Below are 22,670 nucleotides of genomic sequence, written 5' to 3'. Positions count from 1 at the left end.
TCTACAACCTTTATTAGTATTTCTCTAAACATTTTAAATGCCTATTTACACATGACTGCACCCTACATTCACTTCATTTCCATCTAAGCTTTCAGTTACCTTCCTTTCATACTCAAGACATTTTTTCTGATTTATGTTTTTGCTTGACAACACTTTTACCTCTCCATTCTTCCTCACACCATACCTCCACTTCTCCCTGATCCTCATTCCCACAAGAATTGCAAAATGGTCAGTCTCCAAAGAATCATCTCACAATTCTACTATCTAGCATGACCTCTCTCAATCTTTCATCTACTGCCACATATCCAATCTTCTATTCTTCCATTATTCTCATCACTGTATATCTGAGGATCATTTTGTGCTGAAAAAAGGTATTTGCAAAGAATAAACCCCTTTCAGCACAACTATCCACAAGATAACTTCCATTCTCATTTACTCCAAGCACTCCCCCATTACCAACTAATCTCACCACTTTCACCACATTCTGCTTTCACATTCATATCATCCACATTTCTCTCATTCTCAAAACCATTTATATAGTCATTCAAATTTCTCCAAAAAAGCTATATTTCATTTTTGCCCTGTACAGCCTTCATATTCACAGGCACATATACACATACCCATGCATACTTCACAATCACAATTTTTCACCCACACTATTCTTTATCCATTCCATCCATGCTCTGTAACACCCTCCCACACTCTAGGTGATAGTAGAATTGCATGGCTTTCTTTCCCTCTTCCCCAATAATTTTCACATATTCCCATCCATACCACACTTCCTTCCATGTCTACTCATGACCTGCATTCATCCTTTACATTTTCGCTCCACACATTATACCCAAGGGTATGAGTTTCCCAGTCCCCAGCACATCCAAACTGCAACTTTTAAACTTCTCGACATGCTCCCTCCTTTTAATCTCACCAGTCACATATTACACTCAAACACTTCATTTCAATAAATTCACTCTATCCTTTACATTCCTGCATAAGGCCCACATCTCACATCCATACAGCACATATTCCACATATTCCTAAATGCACCCAAGACCTTTGCCAGCTCACTTCAGCTCCTATGGTTCCATTCATTGCCATATCCACTTCCAGGTATCTAAAACAATCCACTTTCTCCAAGTTATCTCCAAATGACCTGTATCATTGTCCTATCAAATCTAACAACGTTCTTTTAATTCACATTTACTCTCAACTTTCTTTTACTCAAAATGAAAAACTTTGCCCAAAAGTGGAATAAAAGTTTCTTTCTAGCAAGCAGGGACTTTTTTCAATTTTAGATGCATAACCTTTCAGCTTATCTTTGATATTTCACCACTAACTCGATATACACCCCATACACTTCTCTATCCTACAGTCCTCCTCTCCTCGAAAATGCTTCTTATCTCTGTTCTTCTCTAAGCAACTGTTTCCTTCCATTCTGTACTTCCTTCTCTAGCTTAAACAAATGATACTTACCAAGAAAAATATGCCAAGACCAATGCCAATCATGGCAATGGAGGTTGCAATGGACTGTCTCTTTTCAAAGTATTGAGCCAGGGCGATGATTTGCCCAGAGTAGGCGAAGTTCATCCCACATGCTGTAATACAAGAAAAGATGCTGAAAACCTTGTGGAAAAGAGCAAAGATATGAGAGATGAACCTATAAGAGAAGAGTGGTGATGGATTTTAGTGCAAGTGAAAATGGCATAAAAATGTAGTGAAGATCTTACATGAAAAGTGGTAATGATGATCACTGAGGAAGATACAGCAAAAACCAGAGAAGCATGTGAATGTGTTTTAATGAGGACAAATATACGGCAGAAAGGTAGTGGAAAAAGAGGAGCTAAAGTAGCAAGTACATATAGGGGGAAACGTTGACTTGAAATTCAGTGAGGGTGTAAATGCTGTGAATGGACAAAAAATAAAATCACAAAAGTTCTGTCAAGGTATAAGAATTAGCAAGAATCACAAAAAGAAGAGGTAAAAAAGAAATGAGAGAGCTTGATTAAGTATATTCCATGACAACTAATGATTATTATAGCAGAGATTCTGTATGAACATTCCATCCGGACATTCTGTATGAACATTCCATAGGGATAATCACAAAAGAAGAATAAATCTTTAGGAAACTGATTGAACTGCAGGTTTTGAGTTTAAATATGTCAAAAATCCTCCAAATTCTAAAGACATAATGGCTGGTGCAATCAACATGAGGTCCTTAATCCATATTTTATTCTACATGGGACGAAATGCGAAATTCTCATTGGATATAGAAATCAGTTGACTCTACTGACAAAGTATCTTTGCTAAATGATAGTACTGGTAAATGTAGAAAAATCTATATTTCATATCTGTTTAAATCATTTACCACTATGTAAAATGATACTTTCAAACCACATTTCAAACGTGTAAGTGATCAATCCTACATTAACTGCAACAAAGTCAATTTGATCTGTCCTTCAGACTGAACCATAATCTCAGGGAATTTTAGAACAATCTGTAAACCTTATTCTATGGTATCCTTATATTGGCGAGTATGATTTCAAAACTGCACATACAACTGTACAAATTACATAGCACTCTGGGATATGCTCTAATAATGATACTTTAAACATCATTCCCAACATTTTTACTGATTCTACACTTCATCACAAAACAATTAATTTCTTTGTCCTAATTTTGATCAGCCTTCAAATGTTCTTTACTTTCTGATAGGATCTAACCAATAAGGAAATGAAATGAAAGAACCCCGCTCTCTTTGGGATATTACTTAAGCATAGTCCCAATAATATACTGTGATTTACTCCCCCCCCCCCCCCATCTGCCCCTAAAGGCAGGTTCACCTTTCTTTTCCCACTGCTCATCTCTACCCTCCAGTTGCAGTGCTATAAACCATAGCCATAAACTAACCACATAACAAATACCTGATATGTTCCTCACATTACTTTTGCCACGGCGAGATGTCCTTTGGATGGTCTCATCATTTCCTCCATTTACTATGGTCACAGGACCCTCCTTTCTACTTCTGATTTGTCAATATGTACCTTTAAAGTTCTCTTCTTTTCAGTTATTCTGAGAGAAAGTAGGTGGGTCTGTTCCCTCTATTCAAAACTGTTTTATGTGTAGATTCCCCATCATCCTTGGTGTTTACCATGGAGATACATTTCTCCTCATACTTTTCCCCTTTTTTTGTTTTCTATTGCAACTGTCATTATCTATATGCTTTTTCCCTTATCTTCATCATGCGAGTTGTGTTAGGTTAATTCTTTACATATTTTGAACCTGACTTTCTGGAGAGCCATAGTCACTAGGTGTTGATCACAGCACCATCAGTCAGTTCATGAAATACTTGGTTATACTTGCGATAACAAATGAAATAGAAAAAAAATTCCTACAAACTGAACAATAAACAATGGAGTCTTTGGGACTCAAACGTTCAGAAATTAATTTTCAAGATAATGAGGCTTAATGTTGGCACTTTGATTAAAATGTCTCTTACTACATCTAGAGATTTATGCACTTACTTCTACACCTCAAGTACCTCATTATGAATGATATAGTCGCAACTAATGAATATGTAGGAAAAAACATATCCCATAAAAATCCCAAGTTTGTGGCAGTAATGTGGCACTTGTTCTCATATGTAAATGAGACGGGAGAGATTTACACTTATGGTATTTACATGTTCAGAGTATTATAGGGCTATAGAAATTGGAAAAATACTAATGTTATTTTCTGTAGAGTAATATCACCTTTTTTAACTGTGGTTGATACTTTGCTCACCTAAGGTAGATAAAGCCCATTAAAACTATCACTAACAGAAGTTCTTATGTGAACAATAAAAGGTTTAGGGCTATTCTAGATTTTTAACACTAAAGGAAAATATAAGTAAGTAATAGTTGGTAGGCAATCACCAATCAGGGAGCTATATTAATGGTACTACCCACCTGGGTATTGGAAGGATTAGTGATGGCTGCATAGTGAGCCAGCACTTTGGTCGTTGTCAAGTTGCATTTCTCTTACCCAGGTACCTGTCTCTTCTTTCTGCCTCACCCACACTTGGACTGCTGGCATTCTGTCCACAAACATACAATCTCTCCTTGTCAAACATAACACTTGACAGCACTTAACACACAGCTCATTCTTCGTATACCTAGATTTCCCTTTGATAAGTCCTGCCTTTTGGCAAAATGGTAAGAACAATACATAGAAGTAGTAGGTAGAAACATTAAGAAGGAGCATAAGGTAGAAGTAGTAGGTAGGAACATTAAGTGGGAGCATTAAGTAGTAGCAGTAGAAGTATGGAACATCTGGCAGGAACATTAGGTAGAAACCTTAGGTAAAAGTAGTCAGTTGGAACATCAGGTAGGATCCTCTGGAAACACTGCATTAGAGTTGATCTCAGCCAGTGGCCTTTTAAGGGTGAGACACTTAAAGCTAGGAAGCTATAGGCATCAGAGACATAGATAGATAGATAGGTAAAAAGGAATATATGTGTACTGAAAGGGGGAGATTCAAAATATGCATTCAATTTTTTTCCATTATGTTACTTTTTAATTTTAGTTCCTATTTCCTGCATCAGTGAGGTAGTGCCAACAACAAAGGAACAAGCGTACACTTACTCATATCCATTCCCTAATCATCCTGTGCAATATACCAAAACTAACAGCCCCCTACTAACAACCAGGTACCACAGACCTTTCCATGGTTTTCCCCCACCAATTCACATTTCCTAGTTCAGTCTGCTGACACCACATCAGCCCCTGTATACCACATCATTCCAATTCACTCTATCCCATGCACAACTTTTATCCTCCTGCATGTTCAGGCCCTGACCACTCAAAATATTTTTCACTCCATCCTTCCATTTCCAGGTTGGTCTCCCTCTTCCTTTTTCCCTTCACTTCTAACACACATAACCTCTTAGTCAACCTTTCCTCACTCCTTCTCTCCATACGTCCGAGCCATTTCAGCACACCCTCTTCCACACTCACAGCCACACTCTTTTTGTTACCACACCTCTCTCTTACCCATATTTTCCTCACTCGATAGAATTACTTCACACAACACATCATCCTCAAACACTACATTTCTGACACATCCACCCTCTTCCATACATCCTTATGTATAGCACATGCCTTGCAACCATACAACATCACTGGGACTACTATACCTTTAAACATATTCATTTTCATCCCCTCAATGTTCCCAAAAAATTTGTTCCCTAACCTACTCCATGACTCACTTTCGCTTCAACGGTTCCATACGCTACAATGTCCACTCCCAGGTTTCTGGAGCACTTCACTTCTTCCATTTTTCTCTTTTCAAACTTACACCTCAACTAACCTGTCCCTTTGCCCTGCTAAACCTAAAAATCTTACTTTATTCAATTTACTCTCGACCTCCTTTTCTCACACTCTCTCAAAATCAGTAACCAACTTCTGCAGTTTCTCACTTAAATCTTCCACCAGTGCTGTGTCATCAGCAAACAGTGACTGACACACTTGTCAGATCCTCCCTCATCCCCTAAAGACTGCACACTCATCCCCTTCTCTAAGACCCTTGCATTTACCTTCCTCACCACACAATACATAAGTAAATCAAACAGCCTCGGTGACATTACACACCCTTGCCAGCAGACCAACCTTCACCTGGTACCACCCATTCCTACATATGCATATGTCTTGCATTCTTGATAGAAACTTCTCACTGCTTCTAGTAGCTTTCCTTCCACACCATATATTCATAAGGCCTACTGAACCATAAGGCCTTTATGAACCTTATAATTTGCTTTCTCCAGATCCATAAGTGCCACATACAAATCCTTCTGTTCCTTTTAGTATTTCTCACAAACATTCTTCAAAGCAAACACCAGTCTGATGGAAGATATACAGAGATATATAGACCAGCAAATTTTACAATACTTTCTGAAGTATATCTAAAGACCAGACATCACTTAGTTTTTCCCTGTCAGCTTGCATTTTCAAAGCAACATACCTTCACTATTTTCTCAATTCATTGTGAAGTTTGACCATTACCAAACAAGTCATGCTGTATCCCCTTAAGGTAGATGATAGATGAAATCATTACCCAATTAAAACTAATATTTTTAAAACAATTCACATACAGCAAATGAATAAGAACAATTGTTTTGAAGTAGTAAAATTGTATACATATAAAACTTGTAGATTAATGTTACATCCAATGCCTTTTGTCTTAAATTTCATTTAATTCTTTTAGATGTTTTACTTCTTTGTTAGCTTTCTCTACATCAATGTTCTGTTATGCATCATATTATCCACAGGTTAGGTTTCTCTTCATATCGTCACTCTAAGATGTATTCTAATGAACACGAACAATGAATTTCTTTCATCCGATAAAGCTATTAATTGTAGTGATTTGATTATGCTGCAATGTTATATTTAGACTGCAGGTAGGATGGGGAAAAGAAATTACATTCTAGTTATCTTACTCCTGCCTCTGCACTATTCAATATACTGTCTTGATAAGGGCACTAAGAAAAGCTGCCAAGTCTCCTTTAAAAAATGGAAAGTTTCTTCCAACGTATTCCTTGCGTGTCATAGAAGGCGACTAAAGGGGGTGGAAGCATGGGGCTGGAAACCCCCCTCCCTATATTTAAATTTCTAAAAGGAAAAACAGGAGTCATGCAGGGAGTGCTCATCCTCCTCGAAGGCTCAGATTAGGGTGTGTGGATGTAAACAAGATGAGAAAAAAAGGAGAGATAGGTAGTATGTTTGGGGTAAGGAACCTGGATGGTTTGGGAATGTTTTGGGAGTAAAGTCAGGGGTTGGTGAGAGGACAAGAGCAAAGGAAGAAGTAGCACTCCTCCTGAAGCAGGGGTTGTGGGAGTATGTGACAGAGTGTCAGAAAGTAAACTCTAGATTGATATGGGTAAAACTGAAAGTGGATGGAAAGAGATGGGTGATTATTGGTGCCTATGCACCTGGTCATGAGAAGAAAGATCATGAGAGAAGTGTTTTGGGAGCAGCTGAGTGAGTTTGTTAGTAGTTTTGATGCACAAGACTGGGTTATAGTGATGAGTGATTTGAATGCAGAGGTGAGTAATGTGGCAGTTGAGGGTATAATTGGTGTACATAGGGTGTTCAGTTTTATAGATGGAAATGATGAAGACCTTGTGGTTTTGTGTGCTGGAAAAGGACTGGTGACTGGGAATACCTAGTTTAAAAAGAGGGATATACATAGGTATACGTACATGAGTAGGAGAGATGGCGAGAGGGCGTTATTGTATTATGTGTTAATTGATAGGTATGTAAAAGAGAGACTTTTGGATGTTAATGTGGTGAGAGAGGGAGCTGGAGGGATGTCTGATCACTATCTTGTGGAGGCAAAGGTGAAGATTTGTAGAAGTTTTCAGAAAGGAAGAAAGAAGGTCGGGGAAAAGAGAGTGGTGAGAGTAAGTGTGCTTGGAAAGAAGACTTATGTGAGGAAGTACCAGGAGAGACTGAGTGCAGTATGGCAAAAGCTGAGAGCAAATGATGTAAGGTGAAGATTTGTAGAGGTTTTCAGAAAAGAAGAAAGGTCAGAAAGAAGAGGGTGGTGAGAGTAAGTGAGCTTGGAAAGGAGACTTGTGTGAGGAAGAACCAGAAGAGATTGAGTGCAGAATGGCAAAAGATGAGAGCAAGTGATGTAAGGGGAGTGGGGAGAAATGGGACATATTTAGGGAAGCAGTGATGGCTTGTGCAAAAGATGCATGTGGCATGAGAAAGGTGGGAGGTGGGCAGATTAGAAAGGGTAGTGAGTGGTGATATGAAGAAGTAAGATTGCTAGTGAAAGAAAAGAAAGAGGAGTTTGGATGATTTTTGAAGGAAAGTAGTGTAAATGACTGGGAGAGGTATAAAAGAAAGCAGCAGGAGGTCAAGAGAAAGGTGCCAGAGGTGAAAAAGATGGCAAATGAGAGTTAGGATGTGAAAGTATCATCAAATTTTAGGGAGAATAAAAGGTGTTTGGAAGGAGGTAAATAAAGTGTGTATGACAAGAGAACAAATGAGAACATCGGTGAAGGGGGCAAATGGGGAGGTAATAACAAGTAGTGATGAAGTGAGAAGATGGAGTGAGTATTTTGAAGGTTTGTTGAATGTGTTTGATGATAGAGTGGCAGATATGGGGTGTTTGGTCGAGGTGGTGTGCAAAGTGAGAGGGTCAGGGAGAATGGCTTCATAAACTGAGAAGAGAAAGTGAAAGCTTTGTGGAAAATGAAAGCCAGGCAAGGCAGCGGGTTTGAATGGTATTGCAGTGGAATTTCTTAAAATAGGGGGTGACTGTGTTGTTGATTGGTTGGTAAGGTTATTCAAAGTATGTATGGACCATGGTGAAGCGCCTGAGGATTGGCAGAATGCATGCATAGTGCCATTGTACAAAGGCAAAGGGGATAAAGGTGAGTGTTCAAATTGCAGAAGCATAAGTTTGTTGAGTATTCCTGGGAAATTATATGGAAGGGTACTGATTGAGAGGGTAAAGGAAAGTACAGAGCATCAGACTGGGGAAGAGCAGTGTGGTTTTAGAAGTGGAAGAGGATGTGTGGATAAGGTGTTTGCTTTCAAAAATATTTGTAAAAAATACTTAGAAAAACAGATGGATTTGTGTGTAGCCTTTATGGATCTTGAGAAGGCATATGATAGAGTTGATAGAGATGCTTTGTGGAAGGTTTTAAGAGTATATGGTGTGGGAGGTAAGTTGCTAGAAGCAGTGAAAAGTTTTTATCAAGGATGTAAGGTATGTGTAAGAGTAGGAAGAGAGAAAAGTGATCGGTTCCCAGTGAATGTCAGTTTGCGGCAGGGCTGCATGATGCCTCCATGGTTGTTTTATATGTTTATGGGTGGGGTTGTTAGGGAGGTAAATGCAAGAGTTTTGGAGAAAGGGGAAAGTATGCAGTCTGTTTTGGATGAGAGGACTTGGGAAGTGAGTCAGTTGTTATTCGATGATGATAAAGCACTGGTGATTGATTTGGGTGAGAAACTACAAAAGTTGGTGACTGAGTTTGGTAAAGTATATGAAAGAAGAAAGTTGAGAGTAAATGGGAATATGAGCAAGGTTCAGTTTGGTTGACGGACAAGTCAATTGGGAGGTAAGTTTGAATGGAAAACTGGAGGAAGTGAAGCGTTTTAGATATCTGGCAGTGGACATAGTAGAGAATGGAACCATGAAAGTGGAAGTGAGTCACAGGGTGGGGGAGGGGGCGAAGGTTCTGAGAGCGTTAAAGAATGTGTGGAATACAAGAACGTTATCTCAGAGAGCAAAAATGGGTATGTTTGAAGGAATAGCGTTTCAACAATGTTATATGGTTGCGAGGCATGGGCTGTAGATAAGGTTGTGCGGAGGAGGGTGGATGTGTTGGAAATGAAATGTTTGAGGACAATATGTGGTGTGAGGTGGTTTGATCGAGTAAGTAATGAAAGGGTAAGAGAGATGTGTGGTAATAAAAAGCGTGGTTAAAAGAGCAGAAGAGGGTGTGTTGAAATGGTTTGGACACATGGAGAGAATGAGTGAGGAAAGACTGACATAGAGGATATATGTGTCAGAGGTGGAGAACAAGGAAAAGTGGGAGACCAAATTGGAGGTAGAAGGATGGAGCAAAAAAGATTTTTAGCAATTGGGGCCTCAACATACAGGAGGATGAAAGGCATGCAAGGAACAGAGTGAATTGGAACGATGTGGTATACCGAGGTCAACGTGCTGTCAATGGATTGAGCCAGGGCATGTGAAGCATCTGAGGTAAACCATGGAAAGGTCTGTGGAGCCTGGATGTGGAAAGGGAGAGACTGAGTGAGGAAAGATTGTTAAAGAGGATATATGTGTCAGAGGTGGAAGGAACAAGATAATATGTGGTAGACCAAATTGGAGGTGGGAGGATGGAGCGAAAAAGATTTCGAGCAACTGGGGCCTGAACATACAGGAGGGTGAAAGGTGCACAAGGAACAGAGTGAATTGGAACGATGTGGTATACTGGGGTTGACATGCTGTCAATGGATTGAGCCAGGGCATGTGAAGCGTCTGAGGTAAACCATGGAAAGGTCTGTGGGGCCTCGATGTGGAAAGGGAGCTATGGTTTTGGTGCATTACACATTACAGCAAGAGACTGAGTGTGAATGAATGTGGCCTTTTTTGCCTTTTCCTAGCGCTACCGTGCTGGAGGGGGGTGGGGGTGGGAGACTGCTATTTCATGTGTGGCGCGGTGGCAACAGTTATGGATGAAGGCAGCAAGTATGAATATGTACATGTGTATACATCTGTGTACATATATATGCACACATTGAAAGGTATATGTATGTATATGTGCATGTATAGGCGTTTATGTATATACATGTGTATGTGGGTGGGTTGGGCCATTCCTTGTCTGTTTCCGTGAACTACCTTGCTGACTCAGGACACAGCGATTAAGTAAAATAATAATATTAAATCAAATTATGGTTACTTGACTAATCCACAATGAAACACATTCAATCAGTGTCTCTCTAAATGAAGAGTCACTGTTTAAGAGTAATATGGCTGTCTTTAAAAAAAAAGGCATGTACTAAGCCATGACCTTGTGAATCTATCATCAAATTCTGTGAAGAATGGTAGTGAGTAAAATATATGATTTCATTTCGATGCGATGCCTGGTTACAGACTGTAATATGGGGTAGGGAGGATGAAGTTATGCAGGCCTAATGAACTTCGTCTGCTCCCACATATCACAATATGATACAGAAGTTTCATGAATAAACTATTTCAAAATATCTGAAAATTTATTTATCTATGCATGGGGTGAGAGTTGGGGTGAGAGAGTATCATTAAATTTTAGGGAGAATAAAAGTATGTTCTGGAAGGAGGTAAATAAAGCGCGTAAGACAAGGGAGCAAATGGGAACTTCAGTGAAGGGCGCAAATGGGGAGGTGATAACAAGTAGTGATGATGTGAGAAGGAGATGGACTGAGTATTTTGAAGGTTTGTTGAATGTGTTTGATGATAGAGTGGCAGATATAGGGTGTTTTGGTCGAGGTGGTGTGCAAAGTGAGAGGGTTAGGGAAAATGATTTGGTAAACAGAGAAGAGGTAGTAAAAGCTTTGCGGAAGATGAAAGCCGGCAAGGCAGCAGGTTTGGATGGTATTGCGGTGGAATTTATTAAAAAAGGGGGTGACTGTATTATTGACTGGTTGGTAAGGTTATTTAATGTATGTATGACTCATGGTGAGGTGCCTGAGGATTGGCGGAATGCGTGCATAGTGCCATTGTACAAAGGCAAAGGGGATAAGAGTGAGTGCTCAAATTTCAGAGGTATAAGTTTGTTGAGTATTCCTGGTAAATTATATGGGAGGGTATTGATTGAGAGGGTGAAGGCATGTACAGAGCATCAGATTGGGGAAGAGCAGTGTGGTTTCAGAAGTGGTAGAGGATGTGTGGATCAGGTGTTTGCTTTGAAGAATGTATGTGAGAAATACTTAGAAAAGCAAATGGATTTGTATGTAGCATTTATGGATCTGGAGAAGGCATATGATAGAGTTGATAGAGATGCTCTGTGGAAGGTATTAAGAATATATGGTGTGGGAGGCAAGTTGTTAGAAGCAGTGAAAAGTTTTTATCGACGATGTAAGGCATGTGTACATGTAGGAAGAGAGGAAAGTGATTGGTTCTCGGTGAATGTAGGTTTGTGGCAGGGGTGTGTATGTCTCCATGGTTGTTTAATTTGTTTATGGATGGGGTTGTTAGGGAGGTGAATGCAAGAGTTTTGGAAAGAGGGGCAAGTATGAAGTCTGTTGGGGACGAGAGAGCTTGGGAAGTGAGTCGGTTGTTGTTCACTGATGATACAGAGCTGGTGGCTGATTCATGTGAGAAACTGCAGAAGCTGGTGACTGAGTTTGGTAAAGTGTGTGAAAGAAGAAAGTTAAGAGTAAATGTGAATAAGAGCAAGGTTATTAGGTACAGTAGGGTTGAGGGTCAAGTCAATTGGGAGGTAAGTTTGAATGGAGAAAAACTGGAGGAAGTAAAGTGTTTTAGATATCTGGGAGTGGGTCTGGCAGCGAATGGAACCATGGAAGCGGATGTGGATCATAGGGTGGGGGAGGGGGCGAAAATCCTGGGAGCCTTGAAGAATGTGTGGAAGTCGAGAACATTATCTCGGAAAGCAAAAATGGGTATGTTTGAAGGAATAGTGGTTCCAACAATGTTGTATGGTTGCGAGGTGTGGGCTATGGATAGAGTTGTGCGCAGGAGGGTGGATGTGCTGGAAATGAGATGTTTGAGGATAATGTGTGGTGTGAGGTGGTGTGATCAAGTAAGTAACGTAAGGGTAAGAGAGATGTGTGGAAATAAAAAGAGCGTGGTTGAGAGAGCAGAAGAGGGTGTTTTGAAATGGTTTGGACACATGGAGAGAATGAGTGAGGAAAGATTGACCAAGAGGATATATGTGTCGGAGGTGGAGGGAACGAGGAGAAGTGGGAGACCAAATTGGAGGTGGAAAGATGGAGTGAAAAAGATTTTGTGTGATCGGGGCCTGAACATGCAGGAGGGTGAAAGGCGGGCAAGGAATAGAGTGAATTGGATCGATGTGGTGTACCGGGGTTGAAGTGCTGTCAGTGGATTGAAATCAGGGCATGTCAAGCGTCTGGGGTAAACCATGGAAAGCTGTGTAGGTATGTATATTTGCGTGTGTGGATGTGTATGTATATACATGTGTATGGGGATGGGTTGGGCCATTTCTTTCGTCTGTTTCCTTGCGCTACCTCGGAAACGCGGGAGACAGCGACAAAGCAAAAATATATATATATATATATATATATATATATATATATATATATATATATATATATATATATATATATATATATAAAGATGTTCTGAAAGGAGGTAAATAAAGTGCGTAAGACAAGGGAGCAAATGGGAACTTCAGTGAAGGGCGCAAATGGGGAGGTGATAACAAGTAGTGGTGATATGAGAAGGAGATGGAGTGAGTATTTTGAAGGTTTGTTGAATGTGTCTGATGATAGAGTGGCAGATATAGGGTGTTTTGGTCGAGGTGGTGTGCAAAGTGAGAGGGTTAGGGAAAATGATTTGGTAAACAGAGAAGAGGTAGTAAAAGCTTTGCGGAAGATGAAAGCCGGCAAGGCAGCAGGTTTGGATGGTATTGCAGTGGAATTTATTAAAAAAGGGGGTGACTGTATTATTGACTGGTTGGTAAGGTTATTTAATGTATGTATGACTCATGGTGAGGTGCCTGAGGATTGGCGGAATGCGTGCATAGTACCATTGTACAAAGGCAAAGGGGATAAGAGTGAGTGCTCAAATTTCAGAGGTATAAGTTTGTTGAGTATTCCTGGTAAATTATATGGGAGGGTATTGATTGAGAGGGTGAAGGCATGTACAGAGCATCAGATTGGGGAAGAGCAGTGCGGTTTCAGAAGTGGTAGAGGATGTGTGGATCAGGTGTTTGCTTTGAAGAATGTATGTGAGAAATACTTAGAAAAGCAAATGGATTTGTATGTAGCATTTATGGATCTGGAGAAGGCATATGATAGAGTTGATAAGAGATGCTCTGTGGAAGGTATTAATAATATATGGTGTGGGAGGCAAGTTGTTAGAAGCAGTGAAAAGTTTTTATCGAGGATGTAAGGCATGTGTACGTGTAGGAAGAGAAGAAAGTGATTGGTTCTCAGTGAATGTAGGTTTGCGGCAGGGGTGTGTATGTCTCCATGGTTGTTTAATTTGTTTATGGATAGGGTTGTTAGGGAGGTGAATGCAAGAGTTTTGGAAAGAGGGGCAAGGTATGAAGTCTGTTGTGGATGAGAGAGCTTGGGAAGTGAGTCAGTTGTTGTTCGCTGATGATACAGCGCTGGTGGCTGATTCATATGAGAAACCACAGAAGCTGGTGACTGAGTTTGGTAAAGTGTGTGAAAGAAGAAAGTTAAGAGTAAATGTGAATAAGAGCAAGGTTATTAGGTACAGTAGGGTTGAGGGTCAAGTCAATTGGGAGGTAAGTTTGAATGGAGAAAAACTGGAGGAAGTAAAGTGTTTTAGATATCTGGGAGTGGATCTGGCAGTGGATGGAACCATGGAAGCAGAAGTGGATCATAGGGTGGGGGAGGGGCGAAAATCCTGGGAGCCTTGAAGAATGTGTGGAAGTCGAGAACATTATCTCGGAAAGCAAAAATGGGTATGTTTGAAGGAATAGTGGTTCCATCAATGTTGTATGGTTGCGAGGCGTGGGCTATGGATAGAGTTGTGCACAGGAGGGTGGATGTGCTGGAAATGAGATGTTTGAGGACAATGTGTGGTGTTAGGTGGTTTGATCGAGTAAGTAACGTAAGGGTAAGAGAGGTGAGTGGAAATAAAAACAGCATGGTTGAGAGAGCAGCGAGGGTGTTTTGAAATGGTTTGGGCACATGAAGAGAATGAGTGAGGAAAGATTGACCAAGAGGATATATGTGTCGGAGGTGGAGGGAACGCGGAGAAGTGGGAGACCAAATTTTAGGTGGAAAGATGGAGTGAAAAAGATTTTGTATGATCGGGGCCTGAACATGCAGGAGGGTGAAAGGAAGGCAAGGAATAGAGTGAATTGGATCGATGTGGTATACCAGGGTTGATGTGCTGTCAGTGGATTGAATCAGGGCATGTGAAGCGTCTGGGGTAAACCATGGAAAGTTGTGTGGGGCCTAGATGTGGAAAGGGAGCTGTGGTTTCGGGCATTATTGTATGACAGCTAGAGACTGAGTGTGAACGAATGGGGCCTTTGTTGTCTTTTCCTAGTGCTACCTCGCACACATGAGGGGGGGAGGGGGATGGTATTCCATGTGTGGCGAGGTGGCGATGGGAATGAATAAAGGCAGACAGACAGTGTGAATTTTGTGCATGGGTATATATGTATGTGTCTGTGTGTGTATATATATGTGTACATTGAGATGTATAGGTATGTATATTTGTGTGTGTGGATGTGTATGTATATACATTGTGTATGGGGGTGGGTTGGGCCATTTCTTTCGTCTGTTTCCTTGCGCTACCTTGCAAACGCGGGAGACAGCAACAAAGCAAAATAAATAAATAATAAATAAATATGCATGGGGAGTCTCTCTATGTATTGGCAGGTTATAACTGTATAATTTCATTATGAAGCAGTGCCTGCCCATGAACTGAAAATAGGGGGATGTTGTATGAGTATGGACAACTCTTCCCCCTTCTTATAATGTTATAGGCTTGAGAAAACCACATTAGATGCACTTCCTGAAAATTAGTAGTCTCTCTATCTAAAGGCACACTGTACTCCATTTGATTTCTTTTAAGTACTCTGCCTAATTACAAAATTAGTGGGAAGGTGTCCAGTCTTAGATAATGTCCCTCTCCCTCAACCCATAATACTAAATTGTCCCGAGAAAACAACTAAAACATATCATAGTTTTTTGTTTTCTTTATGGGGAGTCTCTCCCTGATGTGATAGCCTTTATTAAGCATAATTCTATTTGCAGGCACATTCTAGTTAACGAATGCAGAAAGTGGACTTATCCTGGCCTCAGCAATTTTTCCACTGCATATCTGAAAATTACATCCTTACATCCTCGATAAAAGTTTTTATCGAGGATGTAAGGCATGTGTATGTGTAGGAAGAGAGGAAAGTGATTGGTTCTCAGTGAATGTAGGTTTGCGGCAGGGGTGTGTGATGTCTCCATGGTTGTTTAATTTGTTTATGGATGGGGTTGTTAGGGAGGTAAATGCAAGAGTTTTGGAAAGAGGGGCAAGTATGAAGTCTGTTGGGGATGAGAGAGCTTGGGAAGTGAGTCAGTTGTTGTTCGCTGATGATACAGCGCTGGTGGCTGATTCATGTGAGAAACTGCAGAAGCTGGTCACTGAGTTTGGTAAAGTGTGTGGAAGAAGAAAGTTAAGAGTAAATGTGAATAAGAGCAAGGTTATTAGGTACAGTAGGGTTGAGGGTCAAGTCAATTGGGAGGTGAGTTTGAATGGAGAAAAACTGGAAGAAGTGAAGTGTTTTAGATATCTGGGAGTGGATCTGGCAGCGGATGGAACCATGGAAGCGGAAGTGGATCATAGGGTGGGGGAGGGGGCGAAAATTCTAGGGGCCTTGAAGAATGTTTGAAGTCGAGAACATTATCTCGGAAAGCAAAAATGGGTATGTTTGAAGGAATAGTGGTTCCAACAATGTTGTATGGTTGCGAGGCGTGGGCTATGGATAGAGTTGTGCGCAGGAGGATGGATGTGCTGGAAATGAGATGTTTGAGGACAATGTGTGGTGTGAGGTGGTTTGATCGAGTGAGTAACGTAAGGGTAAGAGAGATGTGTGAAAATAAAAAGAGCGTGGTTGAGAGAGCAGAAGAGGGTGTTTTGAAGTGGTTTGGGCACATGGAGAGAATGAGTGAGGAAAGATTGACCAAGAGGATATATGTGTCGGAGGTGGAGGGAACGAGGAGAAGAGGGAGACCAAATTGGAGATGGAAAGATGGAGTGAAAAAGATTTTGTGTGATCGGGGCCTGAACATGCAGGAGGGTGAAAGGAGGGCAAGGAATAGAGTGAATTGGAGCGATGTGGTATACCGGGGTTGACGTGCTGTCAGTGGATTGAATCAAGGCATGTGAAGCGTCTGGGGTAAACCATGGAAAGCTGTGTAGGTATGTATATTTGCGTGTGTGGACGTATGTATATACATGTATATGGGGGGGGGGTTGGGCCATTTCTTTTGTCTGTTTCCTTGCGCTACCTCGCAAACGCGGGAGACAGCGACAAAGTATAATAAATAAATAAATATCTGAAAATTATTTTCTTTCTGCATTCTGAATCTCTATCTAGTGGCAGGATGCAACTGTATTATTACATAAGCGAGCAGTTCCTGTTCATAAATGAAGTTTTCTAGGCCTGGACAACTTCTCCTCTATAACCTTATGGTGTCCTTATTAAAACAAACTAAAATAACTTTAATCTATATCTCTGCAAATGTGGAGTAACTGTAGGTAATGATGGATTGTAATATGTCATTTCATTTGGAAAAAGTGTTGTTACAGAATGTAAAGGGGGCAGGGGATGTTTGTTTTAAAAATTTCCGACCCTCATTGAATTACACTGTAGTCTCCTGAGTAAACCACACTGAAACATCTGAAAAATCTATTTACTGTATATGGCAGGTGTATAATCTGTATGATTTCATTTGAACATAATGCTTGCTTACAGAAACAGAGGAGATGGAAGATGTTCAGACCTGGAAAACTTTCTCTTCAACCTATAACATCATATGATGTCCTGAGTAAACCATACTAAAACACATTAAATCTATTTGTTTGTTCTTGATGAGTCTAAGTAATGGTGGATTGTAAAGTGAATGATTTCAAGTACTGTCTAGTCAATGGCTTTTGGAAGCTGAAGGAACGTCTTGGGTGAAAGGAATTCTACACCATGTCACAAAATGGGTGGCCTTTGTCATGTACCTTGGAATCTGAACTCTCCAGCATGAAAATTCAGCATTTAATAAGATCAGAACTCCCAGTACAAGAATTGCTGCATTAATGATTTCTATACTTTTTGATCAGTTTATCTCCCATATAATGTTGCTCTAAGTATTTGTATGGATTTATCAACTTTCCATTTGACATTGTTGTTTTTGGGTTTAGTGACCCTATTAGTTTCACTTTCATAAAACAACCTAGATTTTCCCTTATTAGTGCTATTTCTAAATGTTGTTCTTTCATTTTTCTCAATTTTCTTTGCACTGACAGTTTAACAACAGCAAGTCCACAGCTAACATTTTAGTTAGTGTGAGGGTCTTTACTATTTTAATAGAACTACGGGTCTTTCGTTCACTTAAACTATGGTTTTGGGTTCATGCTTCTCTTCCTCTGTTTAATCTATGTGCCACACGCTATTCATCTATATTTACTTTCTTGAAGAAAAAGGAGCTTTAGCAGTACTTTGCTCTTTATTACCAAAGTCTATCTGTTCTTTTTTTCTTTTTGATCTGTTCTTAAGCTAAAGGACAGTGCTTCATCCATGGCCCTAGTATAGGACTTATTGCTGTTTATTCCTTCCTAGACTGTTCCCTGCAGTGTAGTTTTGTAGGAATAAGCCTGGTAAATGATGCATGGTTAGTTTTAGGCTTCAGATTCAAGACCTAAAAGTTGTACACAGTGGGTTACAAAAGGTAAACCAGCCTTTTTTTGGCAGATTACGGGTAATCCCTGGGGATAGGGGATTAAGAATACTTCCCATGTATTCCCTGCGTGTCGTAGAAGGCGACTAAAAGGGGAGGGAGCGGGGGGAGTGGAAATCCTCCCCCTCTTGTCTTTTTTTAATTTTCCAAAAGAAGGAACAGAGGGGGGGCCAGGTGAGGATATTCCAAAAAAGGCCCAGTCCTCTGTTCTTAACGCTACCTCGCTAACGCGGGAAATGGCGAATAGTTTAAAAGAAAGATTGGGTAATCCAGGGGAGCTCTTATTTCCTTCCCCTATACAAAGAAATTACCATTCACTTGTTCAAAACTAGTTCACTTTCTCCACCTTATAATAAAATTTCTAACATTAAACCATCCATTCAGGTTGTGTAATTTTTTACTGTCTTCTCAAAATTTTATACATTCTTTATTGATTTGTTATACATTTCCTGCCATATCAGCTACTTCTTATTTGTGATTTTTTTTCCTGTTCTTATACTCACTCTTCAATTATTCCCTTGGGTACCTTGTATGATGAGGTACCTATATTTCTTTCACAGTTTAATAGCTTTACTTTCGGCAGAGCATGTAAAAGGTGACTGCTTTGTCCTGAATGACAGCCTAAAATATCAGACAAAGAACCATACAACACCATTTTCCACAAATCAAAATGTTTTCCTCTGTATGTACAACACATAATGAATGTGAGAAAATTGGAGGTGGTCTGGGTTAGGCAGATCAGAGTATCAAAAGAACAGGACACAGCCATTTATGTAATGTTTTTTCAAGCTGCAGGGTGGACCACAAAGGGGGACTGCAGTATGGGAATTAATAAACCATGAAACCACCCATGGGAGTATGGCAGCCAAAAAGAGATAAATCCTCCTTGTTCATACTCTATGATCTCTGTGCTTCCATGAGCTAGTAACATCAACGAATCAGTAACTTCAGTTTTATAACAAGAGCATTTTAAGTTCATATTCATTCTTTTCCTTCACAAGTAAATGAGACATCTCACAAAACAATTTCTGTATCAAGGAAAGCATGCAGCATATAACACCCCAATGCCATTGTCTGTCAAGGTCAAGATTAAAGCATGAAAACGTATAACACAAAATGTATTAAAATACACCATGTACTGTGCATATGCTAAAATGAAAATCCCAGTAGTTCAGTATGAGGCCCTCATGTGAATGCACTCTGCCAAGAACTTAAGTGCTTGTTCAGCTTAAAAACTGCATGGACATTTGTCATATCATGGCAGTGGCATATAAAACAAAAGACAGTGACATTTCTTAGCATTTCAAGCTTATTTCTAACTAGCTTTGGGATTGCTACCCATAATGAAAAATTTCCAAATGAGAAACACTCCAGGTAGATATGAAAAGGTATTGAAATAAGAAATTTAATTTTCATAATAATGACTGACCAGTTACTGTCTCAACTACTTTGGGCTTTGGTAAAGGTTTTTTTTCATCACCTTACAATGTCATTCCTAGAAAAGCTAAAGACCTATGAGTGGGATTACAATGCACATGCAGCTTTTTATATTGGATGAAAAAAATAAAAGCAGTCTGTACAAGCCTGTTAAACTGAAGCATAACAAATGTCCTACAAATATCCATTCACAGACATTTTCACAAACTGAACTGCTTGATAACACAGATGGTTAACATCAGTTTATCATAGCCCTAAAAGGCATGGCTTTTGAGCTGAATGTCTATCAAGGAGAGAAATTAGGTATTGAAATTTGAAAAATCTTTTATTCATATAAAGGGAGCCCTGTTAATAAAGAATCGTATGGTTTAACACCTAAAATATGAGGCCAGTTGAGAGTATTTGCCCTCCTGCGAGGGATAAACTCTCTAGGCAAGTACAGGCTCCTGTGCTGTGTGCACCAAATGACAGTCATAGGTTTATCCCTGATTAACCCTCTATGATCAGACCTATCAGGATACATGCACATGACATTACTTCATCACATCATAAGAACTAAGTCAGGAATTAGTTATGGCAGAAAAATAAGAATAGTGAAAATGGATTGGAAGGAGAGGATTGTTCATGGGGCTTCCCCTCCAAGATGAGTTTTCCAAAATTCATATCGTAATTCATTCTTTAGTAAAGATCACCCTATGAGCAAAGAATATTCAAGTACTAGTATGTGAAAAAAGGGGGATTCCTCTAATTGTTTTTTTTTTTTTTGAGGAAAGGATGTAATATGTCTGGCTGAAGGGTTACCACTTCTATACATAAGGTGTCTGGGAGGCTTGAGCTCCAGTATCTTAAGACAAGGAGAGGTTTCTAAAGTAAACCAATGTCATTGCTACCTAGTGTACATCCAAAGCTTTGACAGTCACAAATGGGTGTGATGATAATACTGCTGTCTTTATAAGTGTTACAATGCTCCTTGTAGACAGTGCTTAAAGTTATGGGCAGTGACAGATATTTTCAAATTTCCAACTCAGAATGATGACATCTTCATTTTCTTACATTCGTGTTTCTTGGACAAAAACTTACCATCAGAAGAAATTTTAATGCAAGGAAATCTAGTCTAAACACACCATGGATCCTGCATATTCAGTGGCCTGATATTAAAACAAAGAGAAATAATGTCTTTTGCAGAAAAGATTTCCTTGTGACGTTGGAGTGAGAAATATCTAAATTGAACTATTCAATTACGTTTTTGAGGTAATAAGATGAATGAGACACTTAATCCCTGGGCGTTAGAATGAAAAAGGATTTTAGGAGTTTTTGGCAATGCCAAAATCCACCATCACTGATTATACAAAGGAATTTAAACAACAGGACATTAGGACCTCTTTAGACTCTTTGTGAAGCTGGAAGATATCAGAAAGTCATATTTTAGTGTGGTGAAATTAGAATGCAAACAGGTAATGTAACTAAGGAGGCACAAATATTGTAAGCTGTGGACTTGAAGTGAAATATCTATTAAGTCTACCCTAAACACATCTGCAGTACTGCTTTTAACCACTCTAATCTTAAGTAGCATGATAGACCAAGATTATGTAAAAGCTTATTATAATTTTCAATACTTGTATCAGATCACTACTTAACATTCTCTTTCTTAAGGTTGATATATTCAAGTAATTCAACTGGCTCCTACAGGATTTGCTTCTAAGGAATCATCCAAGTAGCTTGATGCTGCACTCTCTATTCTGCCTATTTTTTAGGTAGGATGACCAGAACTGAACACAATATTCAAGATGGGGAGGAACCAATGAACTGTAAAGAGTAAGAATAATTACCTTGGGTTTAAACCCAGGTATTCTTGGTTAATCTTTTGGGTCCATAAGGTCTTGATCTCCTGAATGAGGTGAGGCACTGATGAGGTGTTGTAGGAAACAGTGGCCTGATTGTATGTTTTGAGTGCTCAATATGCCTAGAAATCTCAAATGTACCCATATTTTCTTGCTTCCAGACAAGAATTTAGTCCTTTTGCTTAGAAAGGAAAGAGCCAACCATCTTAAAGGACAGATGGATAAAATACAATGCCCAGAAGTAGCAGCTTAAAATAGTAGAGAAAGATCATCGTTTCCTCAAGATAGCACCCACAAGAAACCTTACCCATGTATCGCCTTTGAAAATATATGGGGGCAGACAATGTGTTTTGTGGACCTCTGAGGTAGGGCCTATCTCAAGGGTCTGCAAAACACATTGTCTGCCACTCTTATATTTTCATAGCTAAGTATTGTTGGTGCTATCTTCAGGAAATGATGATCTTTCACTAATATCTTAAGCTGCTACTTCTGGGCATTGTATTTTATCCATCTGTGCTTTAAGATGATTGGCTCTCACCTTTCTAAGGAAAAGAAGCCCTGAATTCTTGTCTAGAAGCAAGAAAAATTAGGTACACTTGATATTTCTAGGCATATTGAGCACTCAGAATGTACTATCAGGCCACTGTTTCCTGCAACACCTCATCAGTTCCTCATCTCATTCAGATCAAGACCTTATGGACCCAAAAGACTGACAAAGAATACCTAAGGAACTTTGGCAGTTCCATGCCCAGACACCTGCACATGGTAATCAAAGTCAAAGGAGAGATGACTTCTGTGTACTGCTTACTTGATTTTAGGTCACCAGAGATTATTACTATAAGGTCTTTTTCCCATTACCTTTTGCAGTTCAACAGAATTCATACTGTACCTTGCTTTTTCGTTTTTGCTACTGAGGTGTAAAAAGTTCAGCACTTATCAATATCAAAATTCATTTGCCATCAAAGAACCAAGTCCATCAGTTTGTCTATGTGTGTTTGAATCTAATGATGTTCAAGTTCAAATGTAGACTTATTTCCCAGCTTTGCATCATCTGCAAATTTTGATATCTTGTAATGCAGCCCATTATCAGCATCAATGATATATATGAGAAAGAGAACTGATCCCAAGACTGATCCTTGTGGCACACCACTTGTTATGTCTAACCATTCAAAGGCTTGACTTTCAATCACGTTTAGGGTCAGCCAACCAATTTCCTATTCACTGACGGTAAACCCCATCA

At 39.6% G+C, this 22,670-nt stretch overlaps 1 protein-coding gene across 2 annotated transcripts in view; it reads right to left on the bottom strand.

The window, feature by feature from the left end:
- Positions 1–22,670, bottom strand: part of LOC139749889 (uncharacterized) — a 550,483-nt gene that overhangs the window by 195,855 nt on the left and 331,958 nt on the right. For both annotated transcript variants that reach the window (XM_071664274.1, XM_071664273.1), the window contains one exon: positions 1,471–1,592. In XM_071664274.1, the coding sequence (XP_071520375.1) occupies positions 1,471–1,592 (122 nt within the window). The remainder of the gene's footprint in view (positions 1–1,470; positions 1,593–22,670) is intronic.

This window comes from Panulirus ornatus, chromosome 8 (assembly GCF_036320965.1).
Source record: "Panulirus ornatus isolate Po-2019 chromosome 8, ASM3632096v1, whole genome shotgun sequence".
NCBI classification, from domain to species: domain Eukaryota; kingdom Metazoa; phylum Arthropoda; class Malacostraca; order Decapoda; family Palinuridae; genus Panulirus; species Panulirus ornatus.
This window is presented reverse-complemented; position numbering and strand designations above follow the sequence as displayed.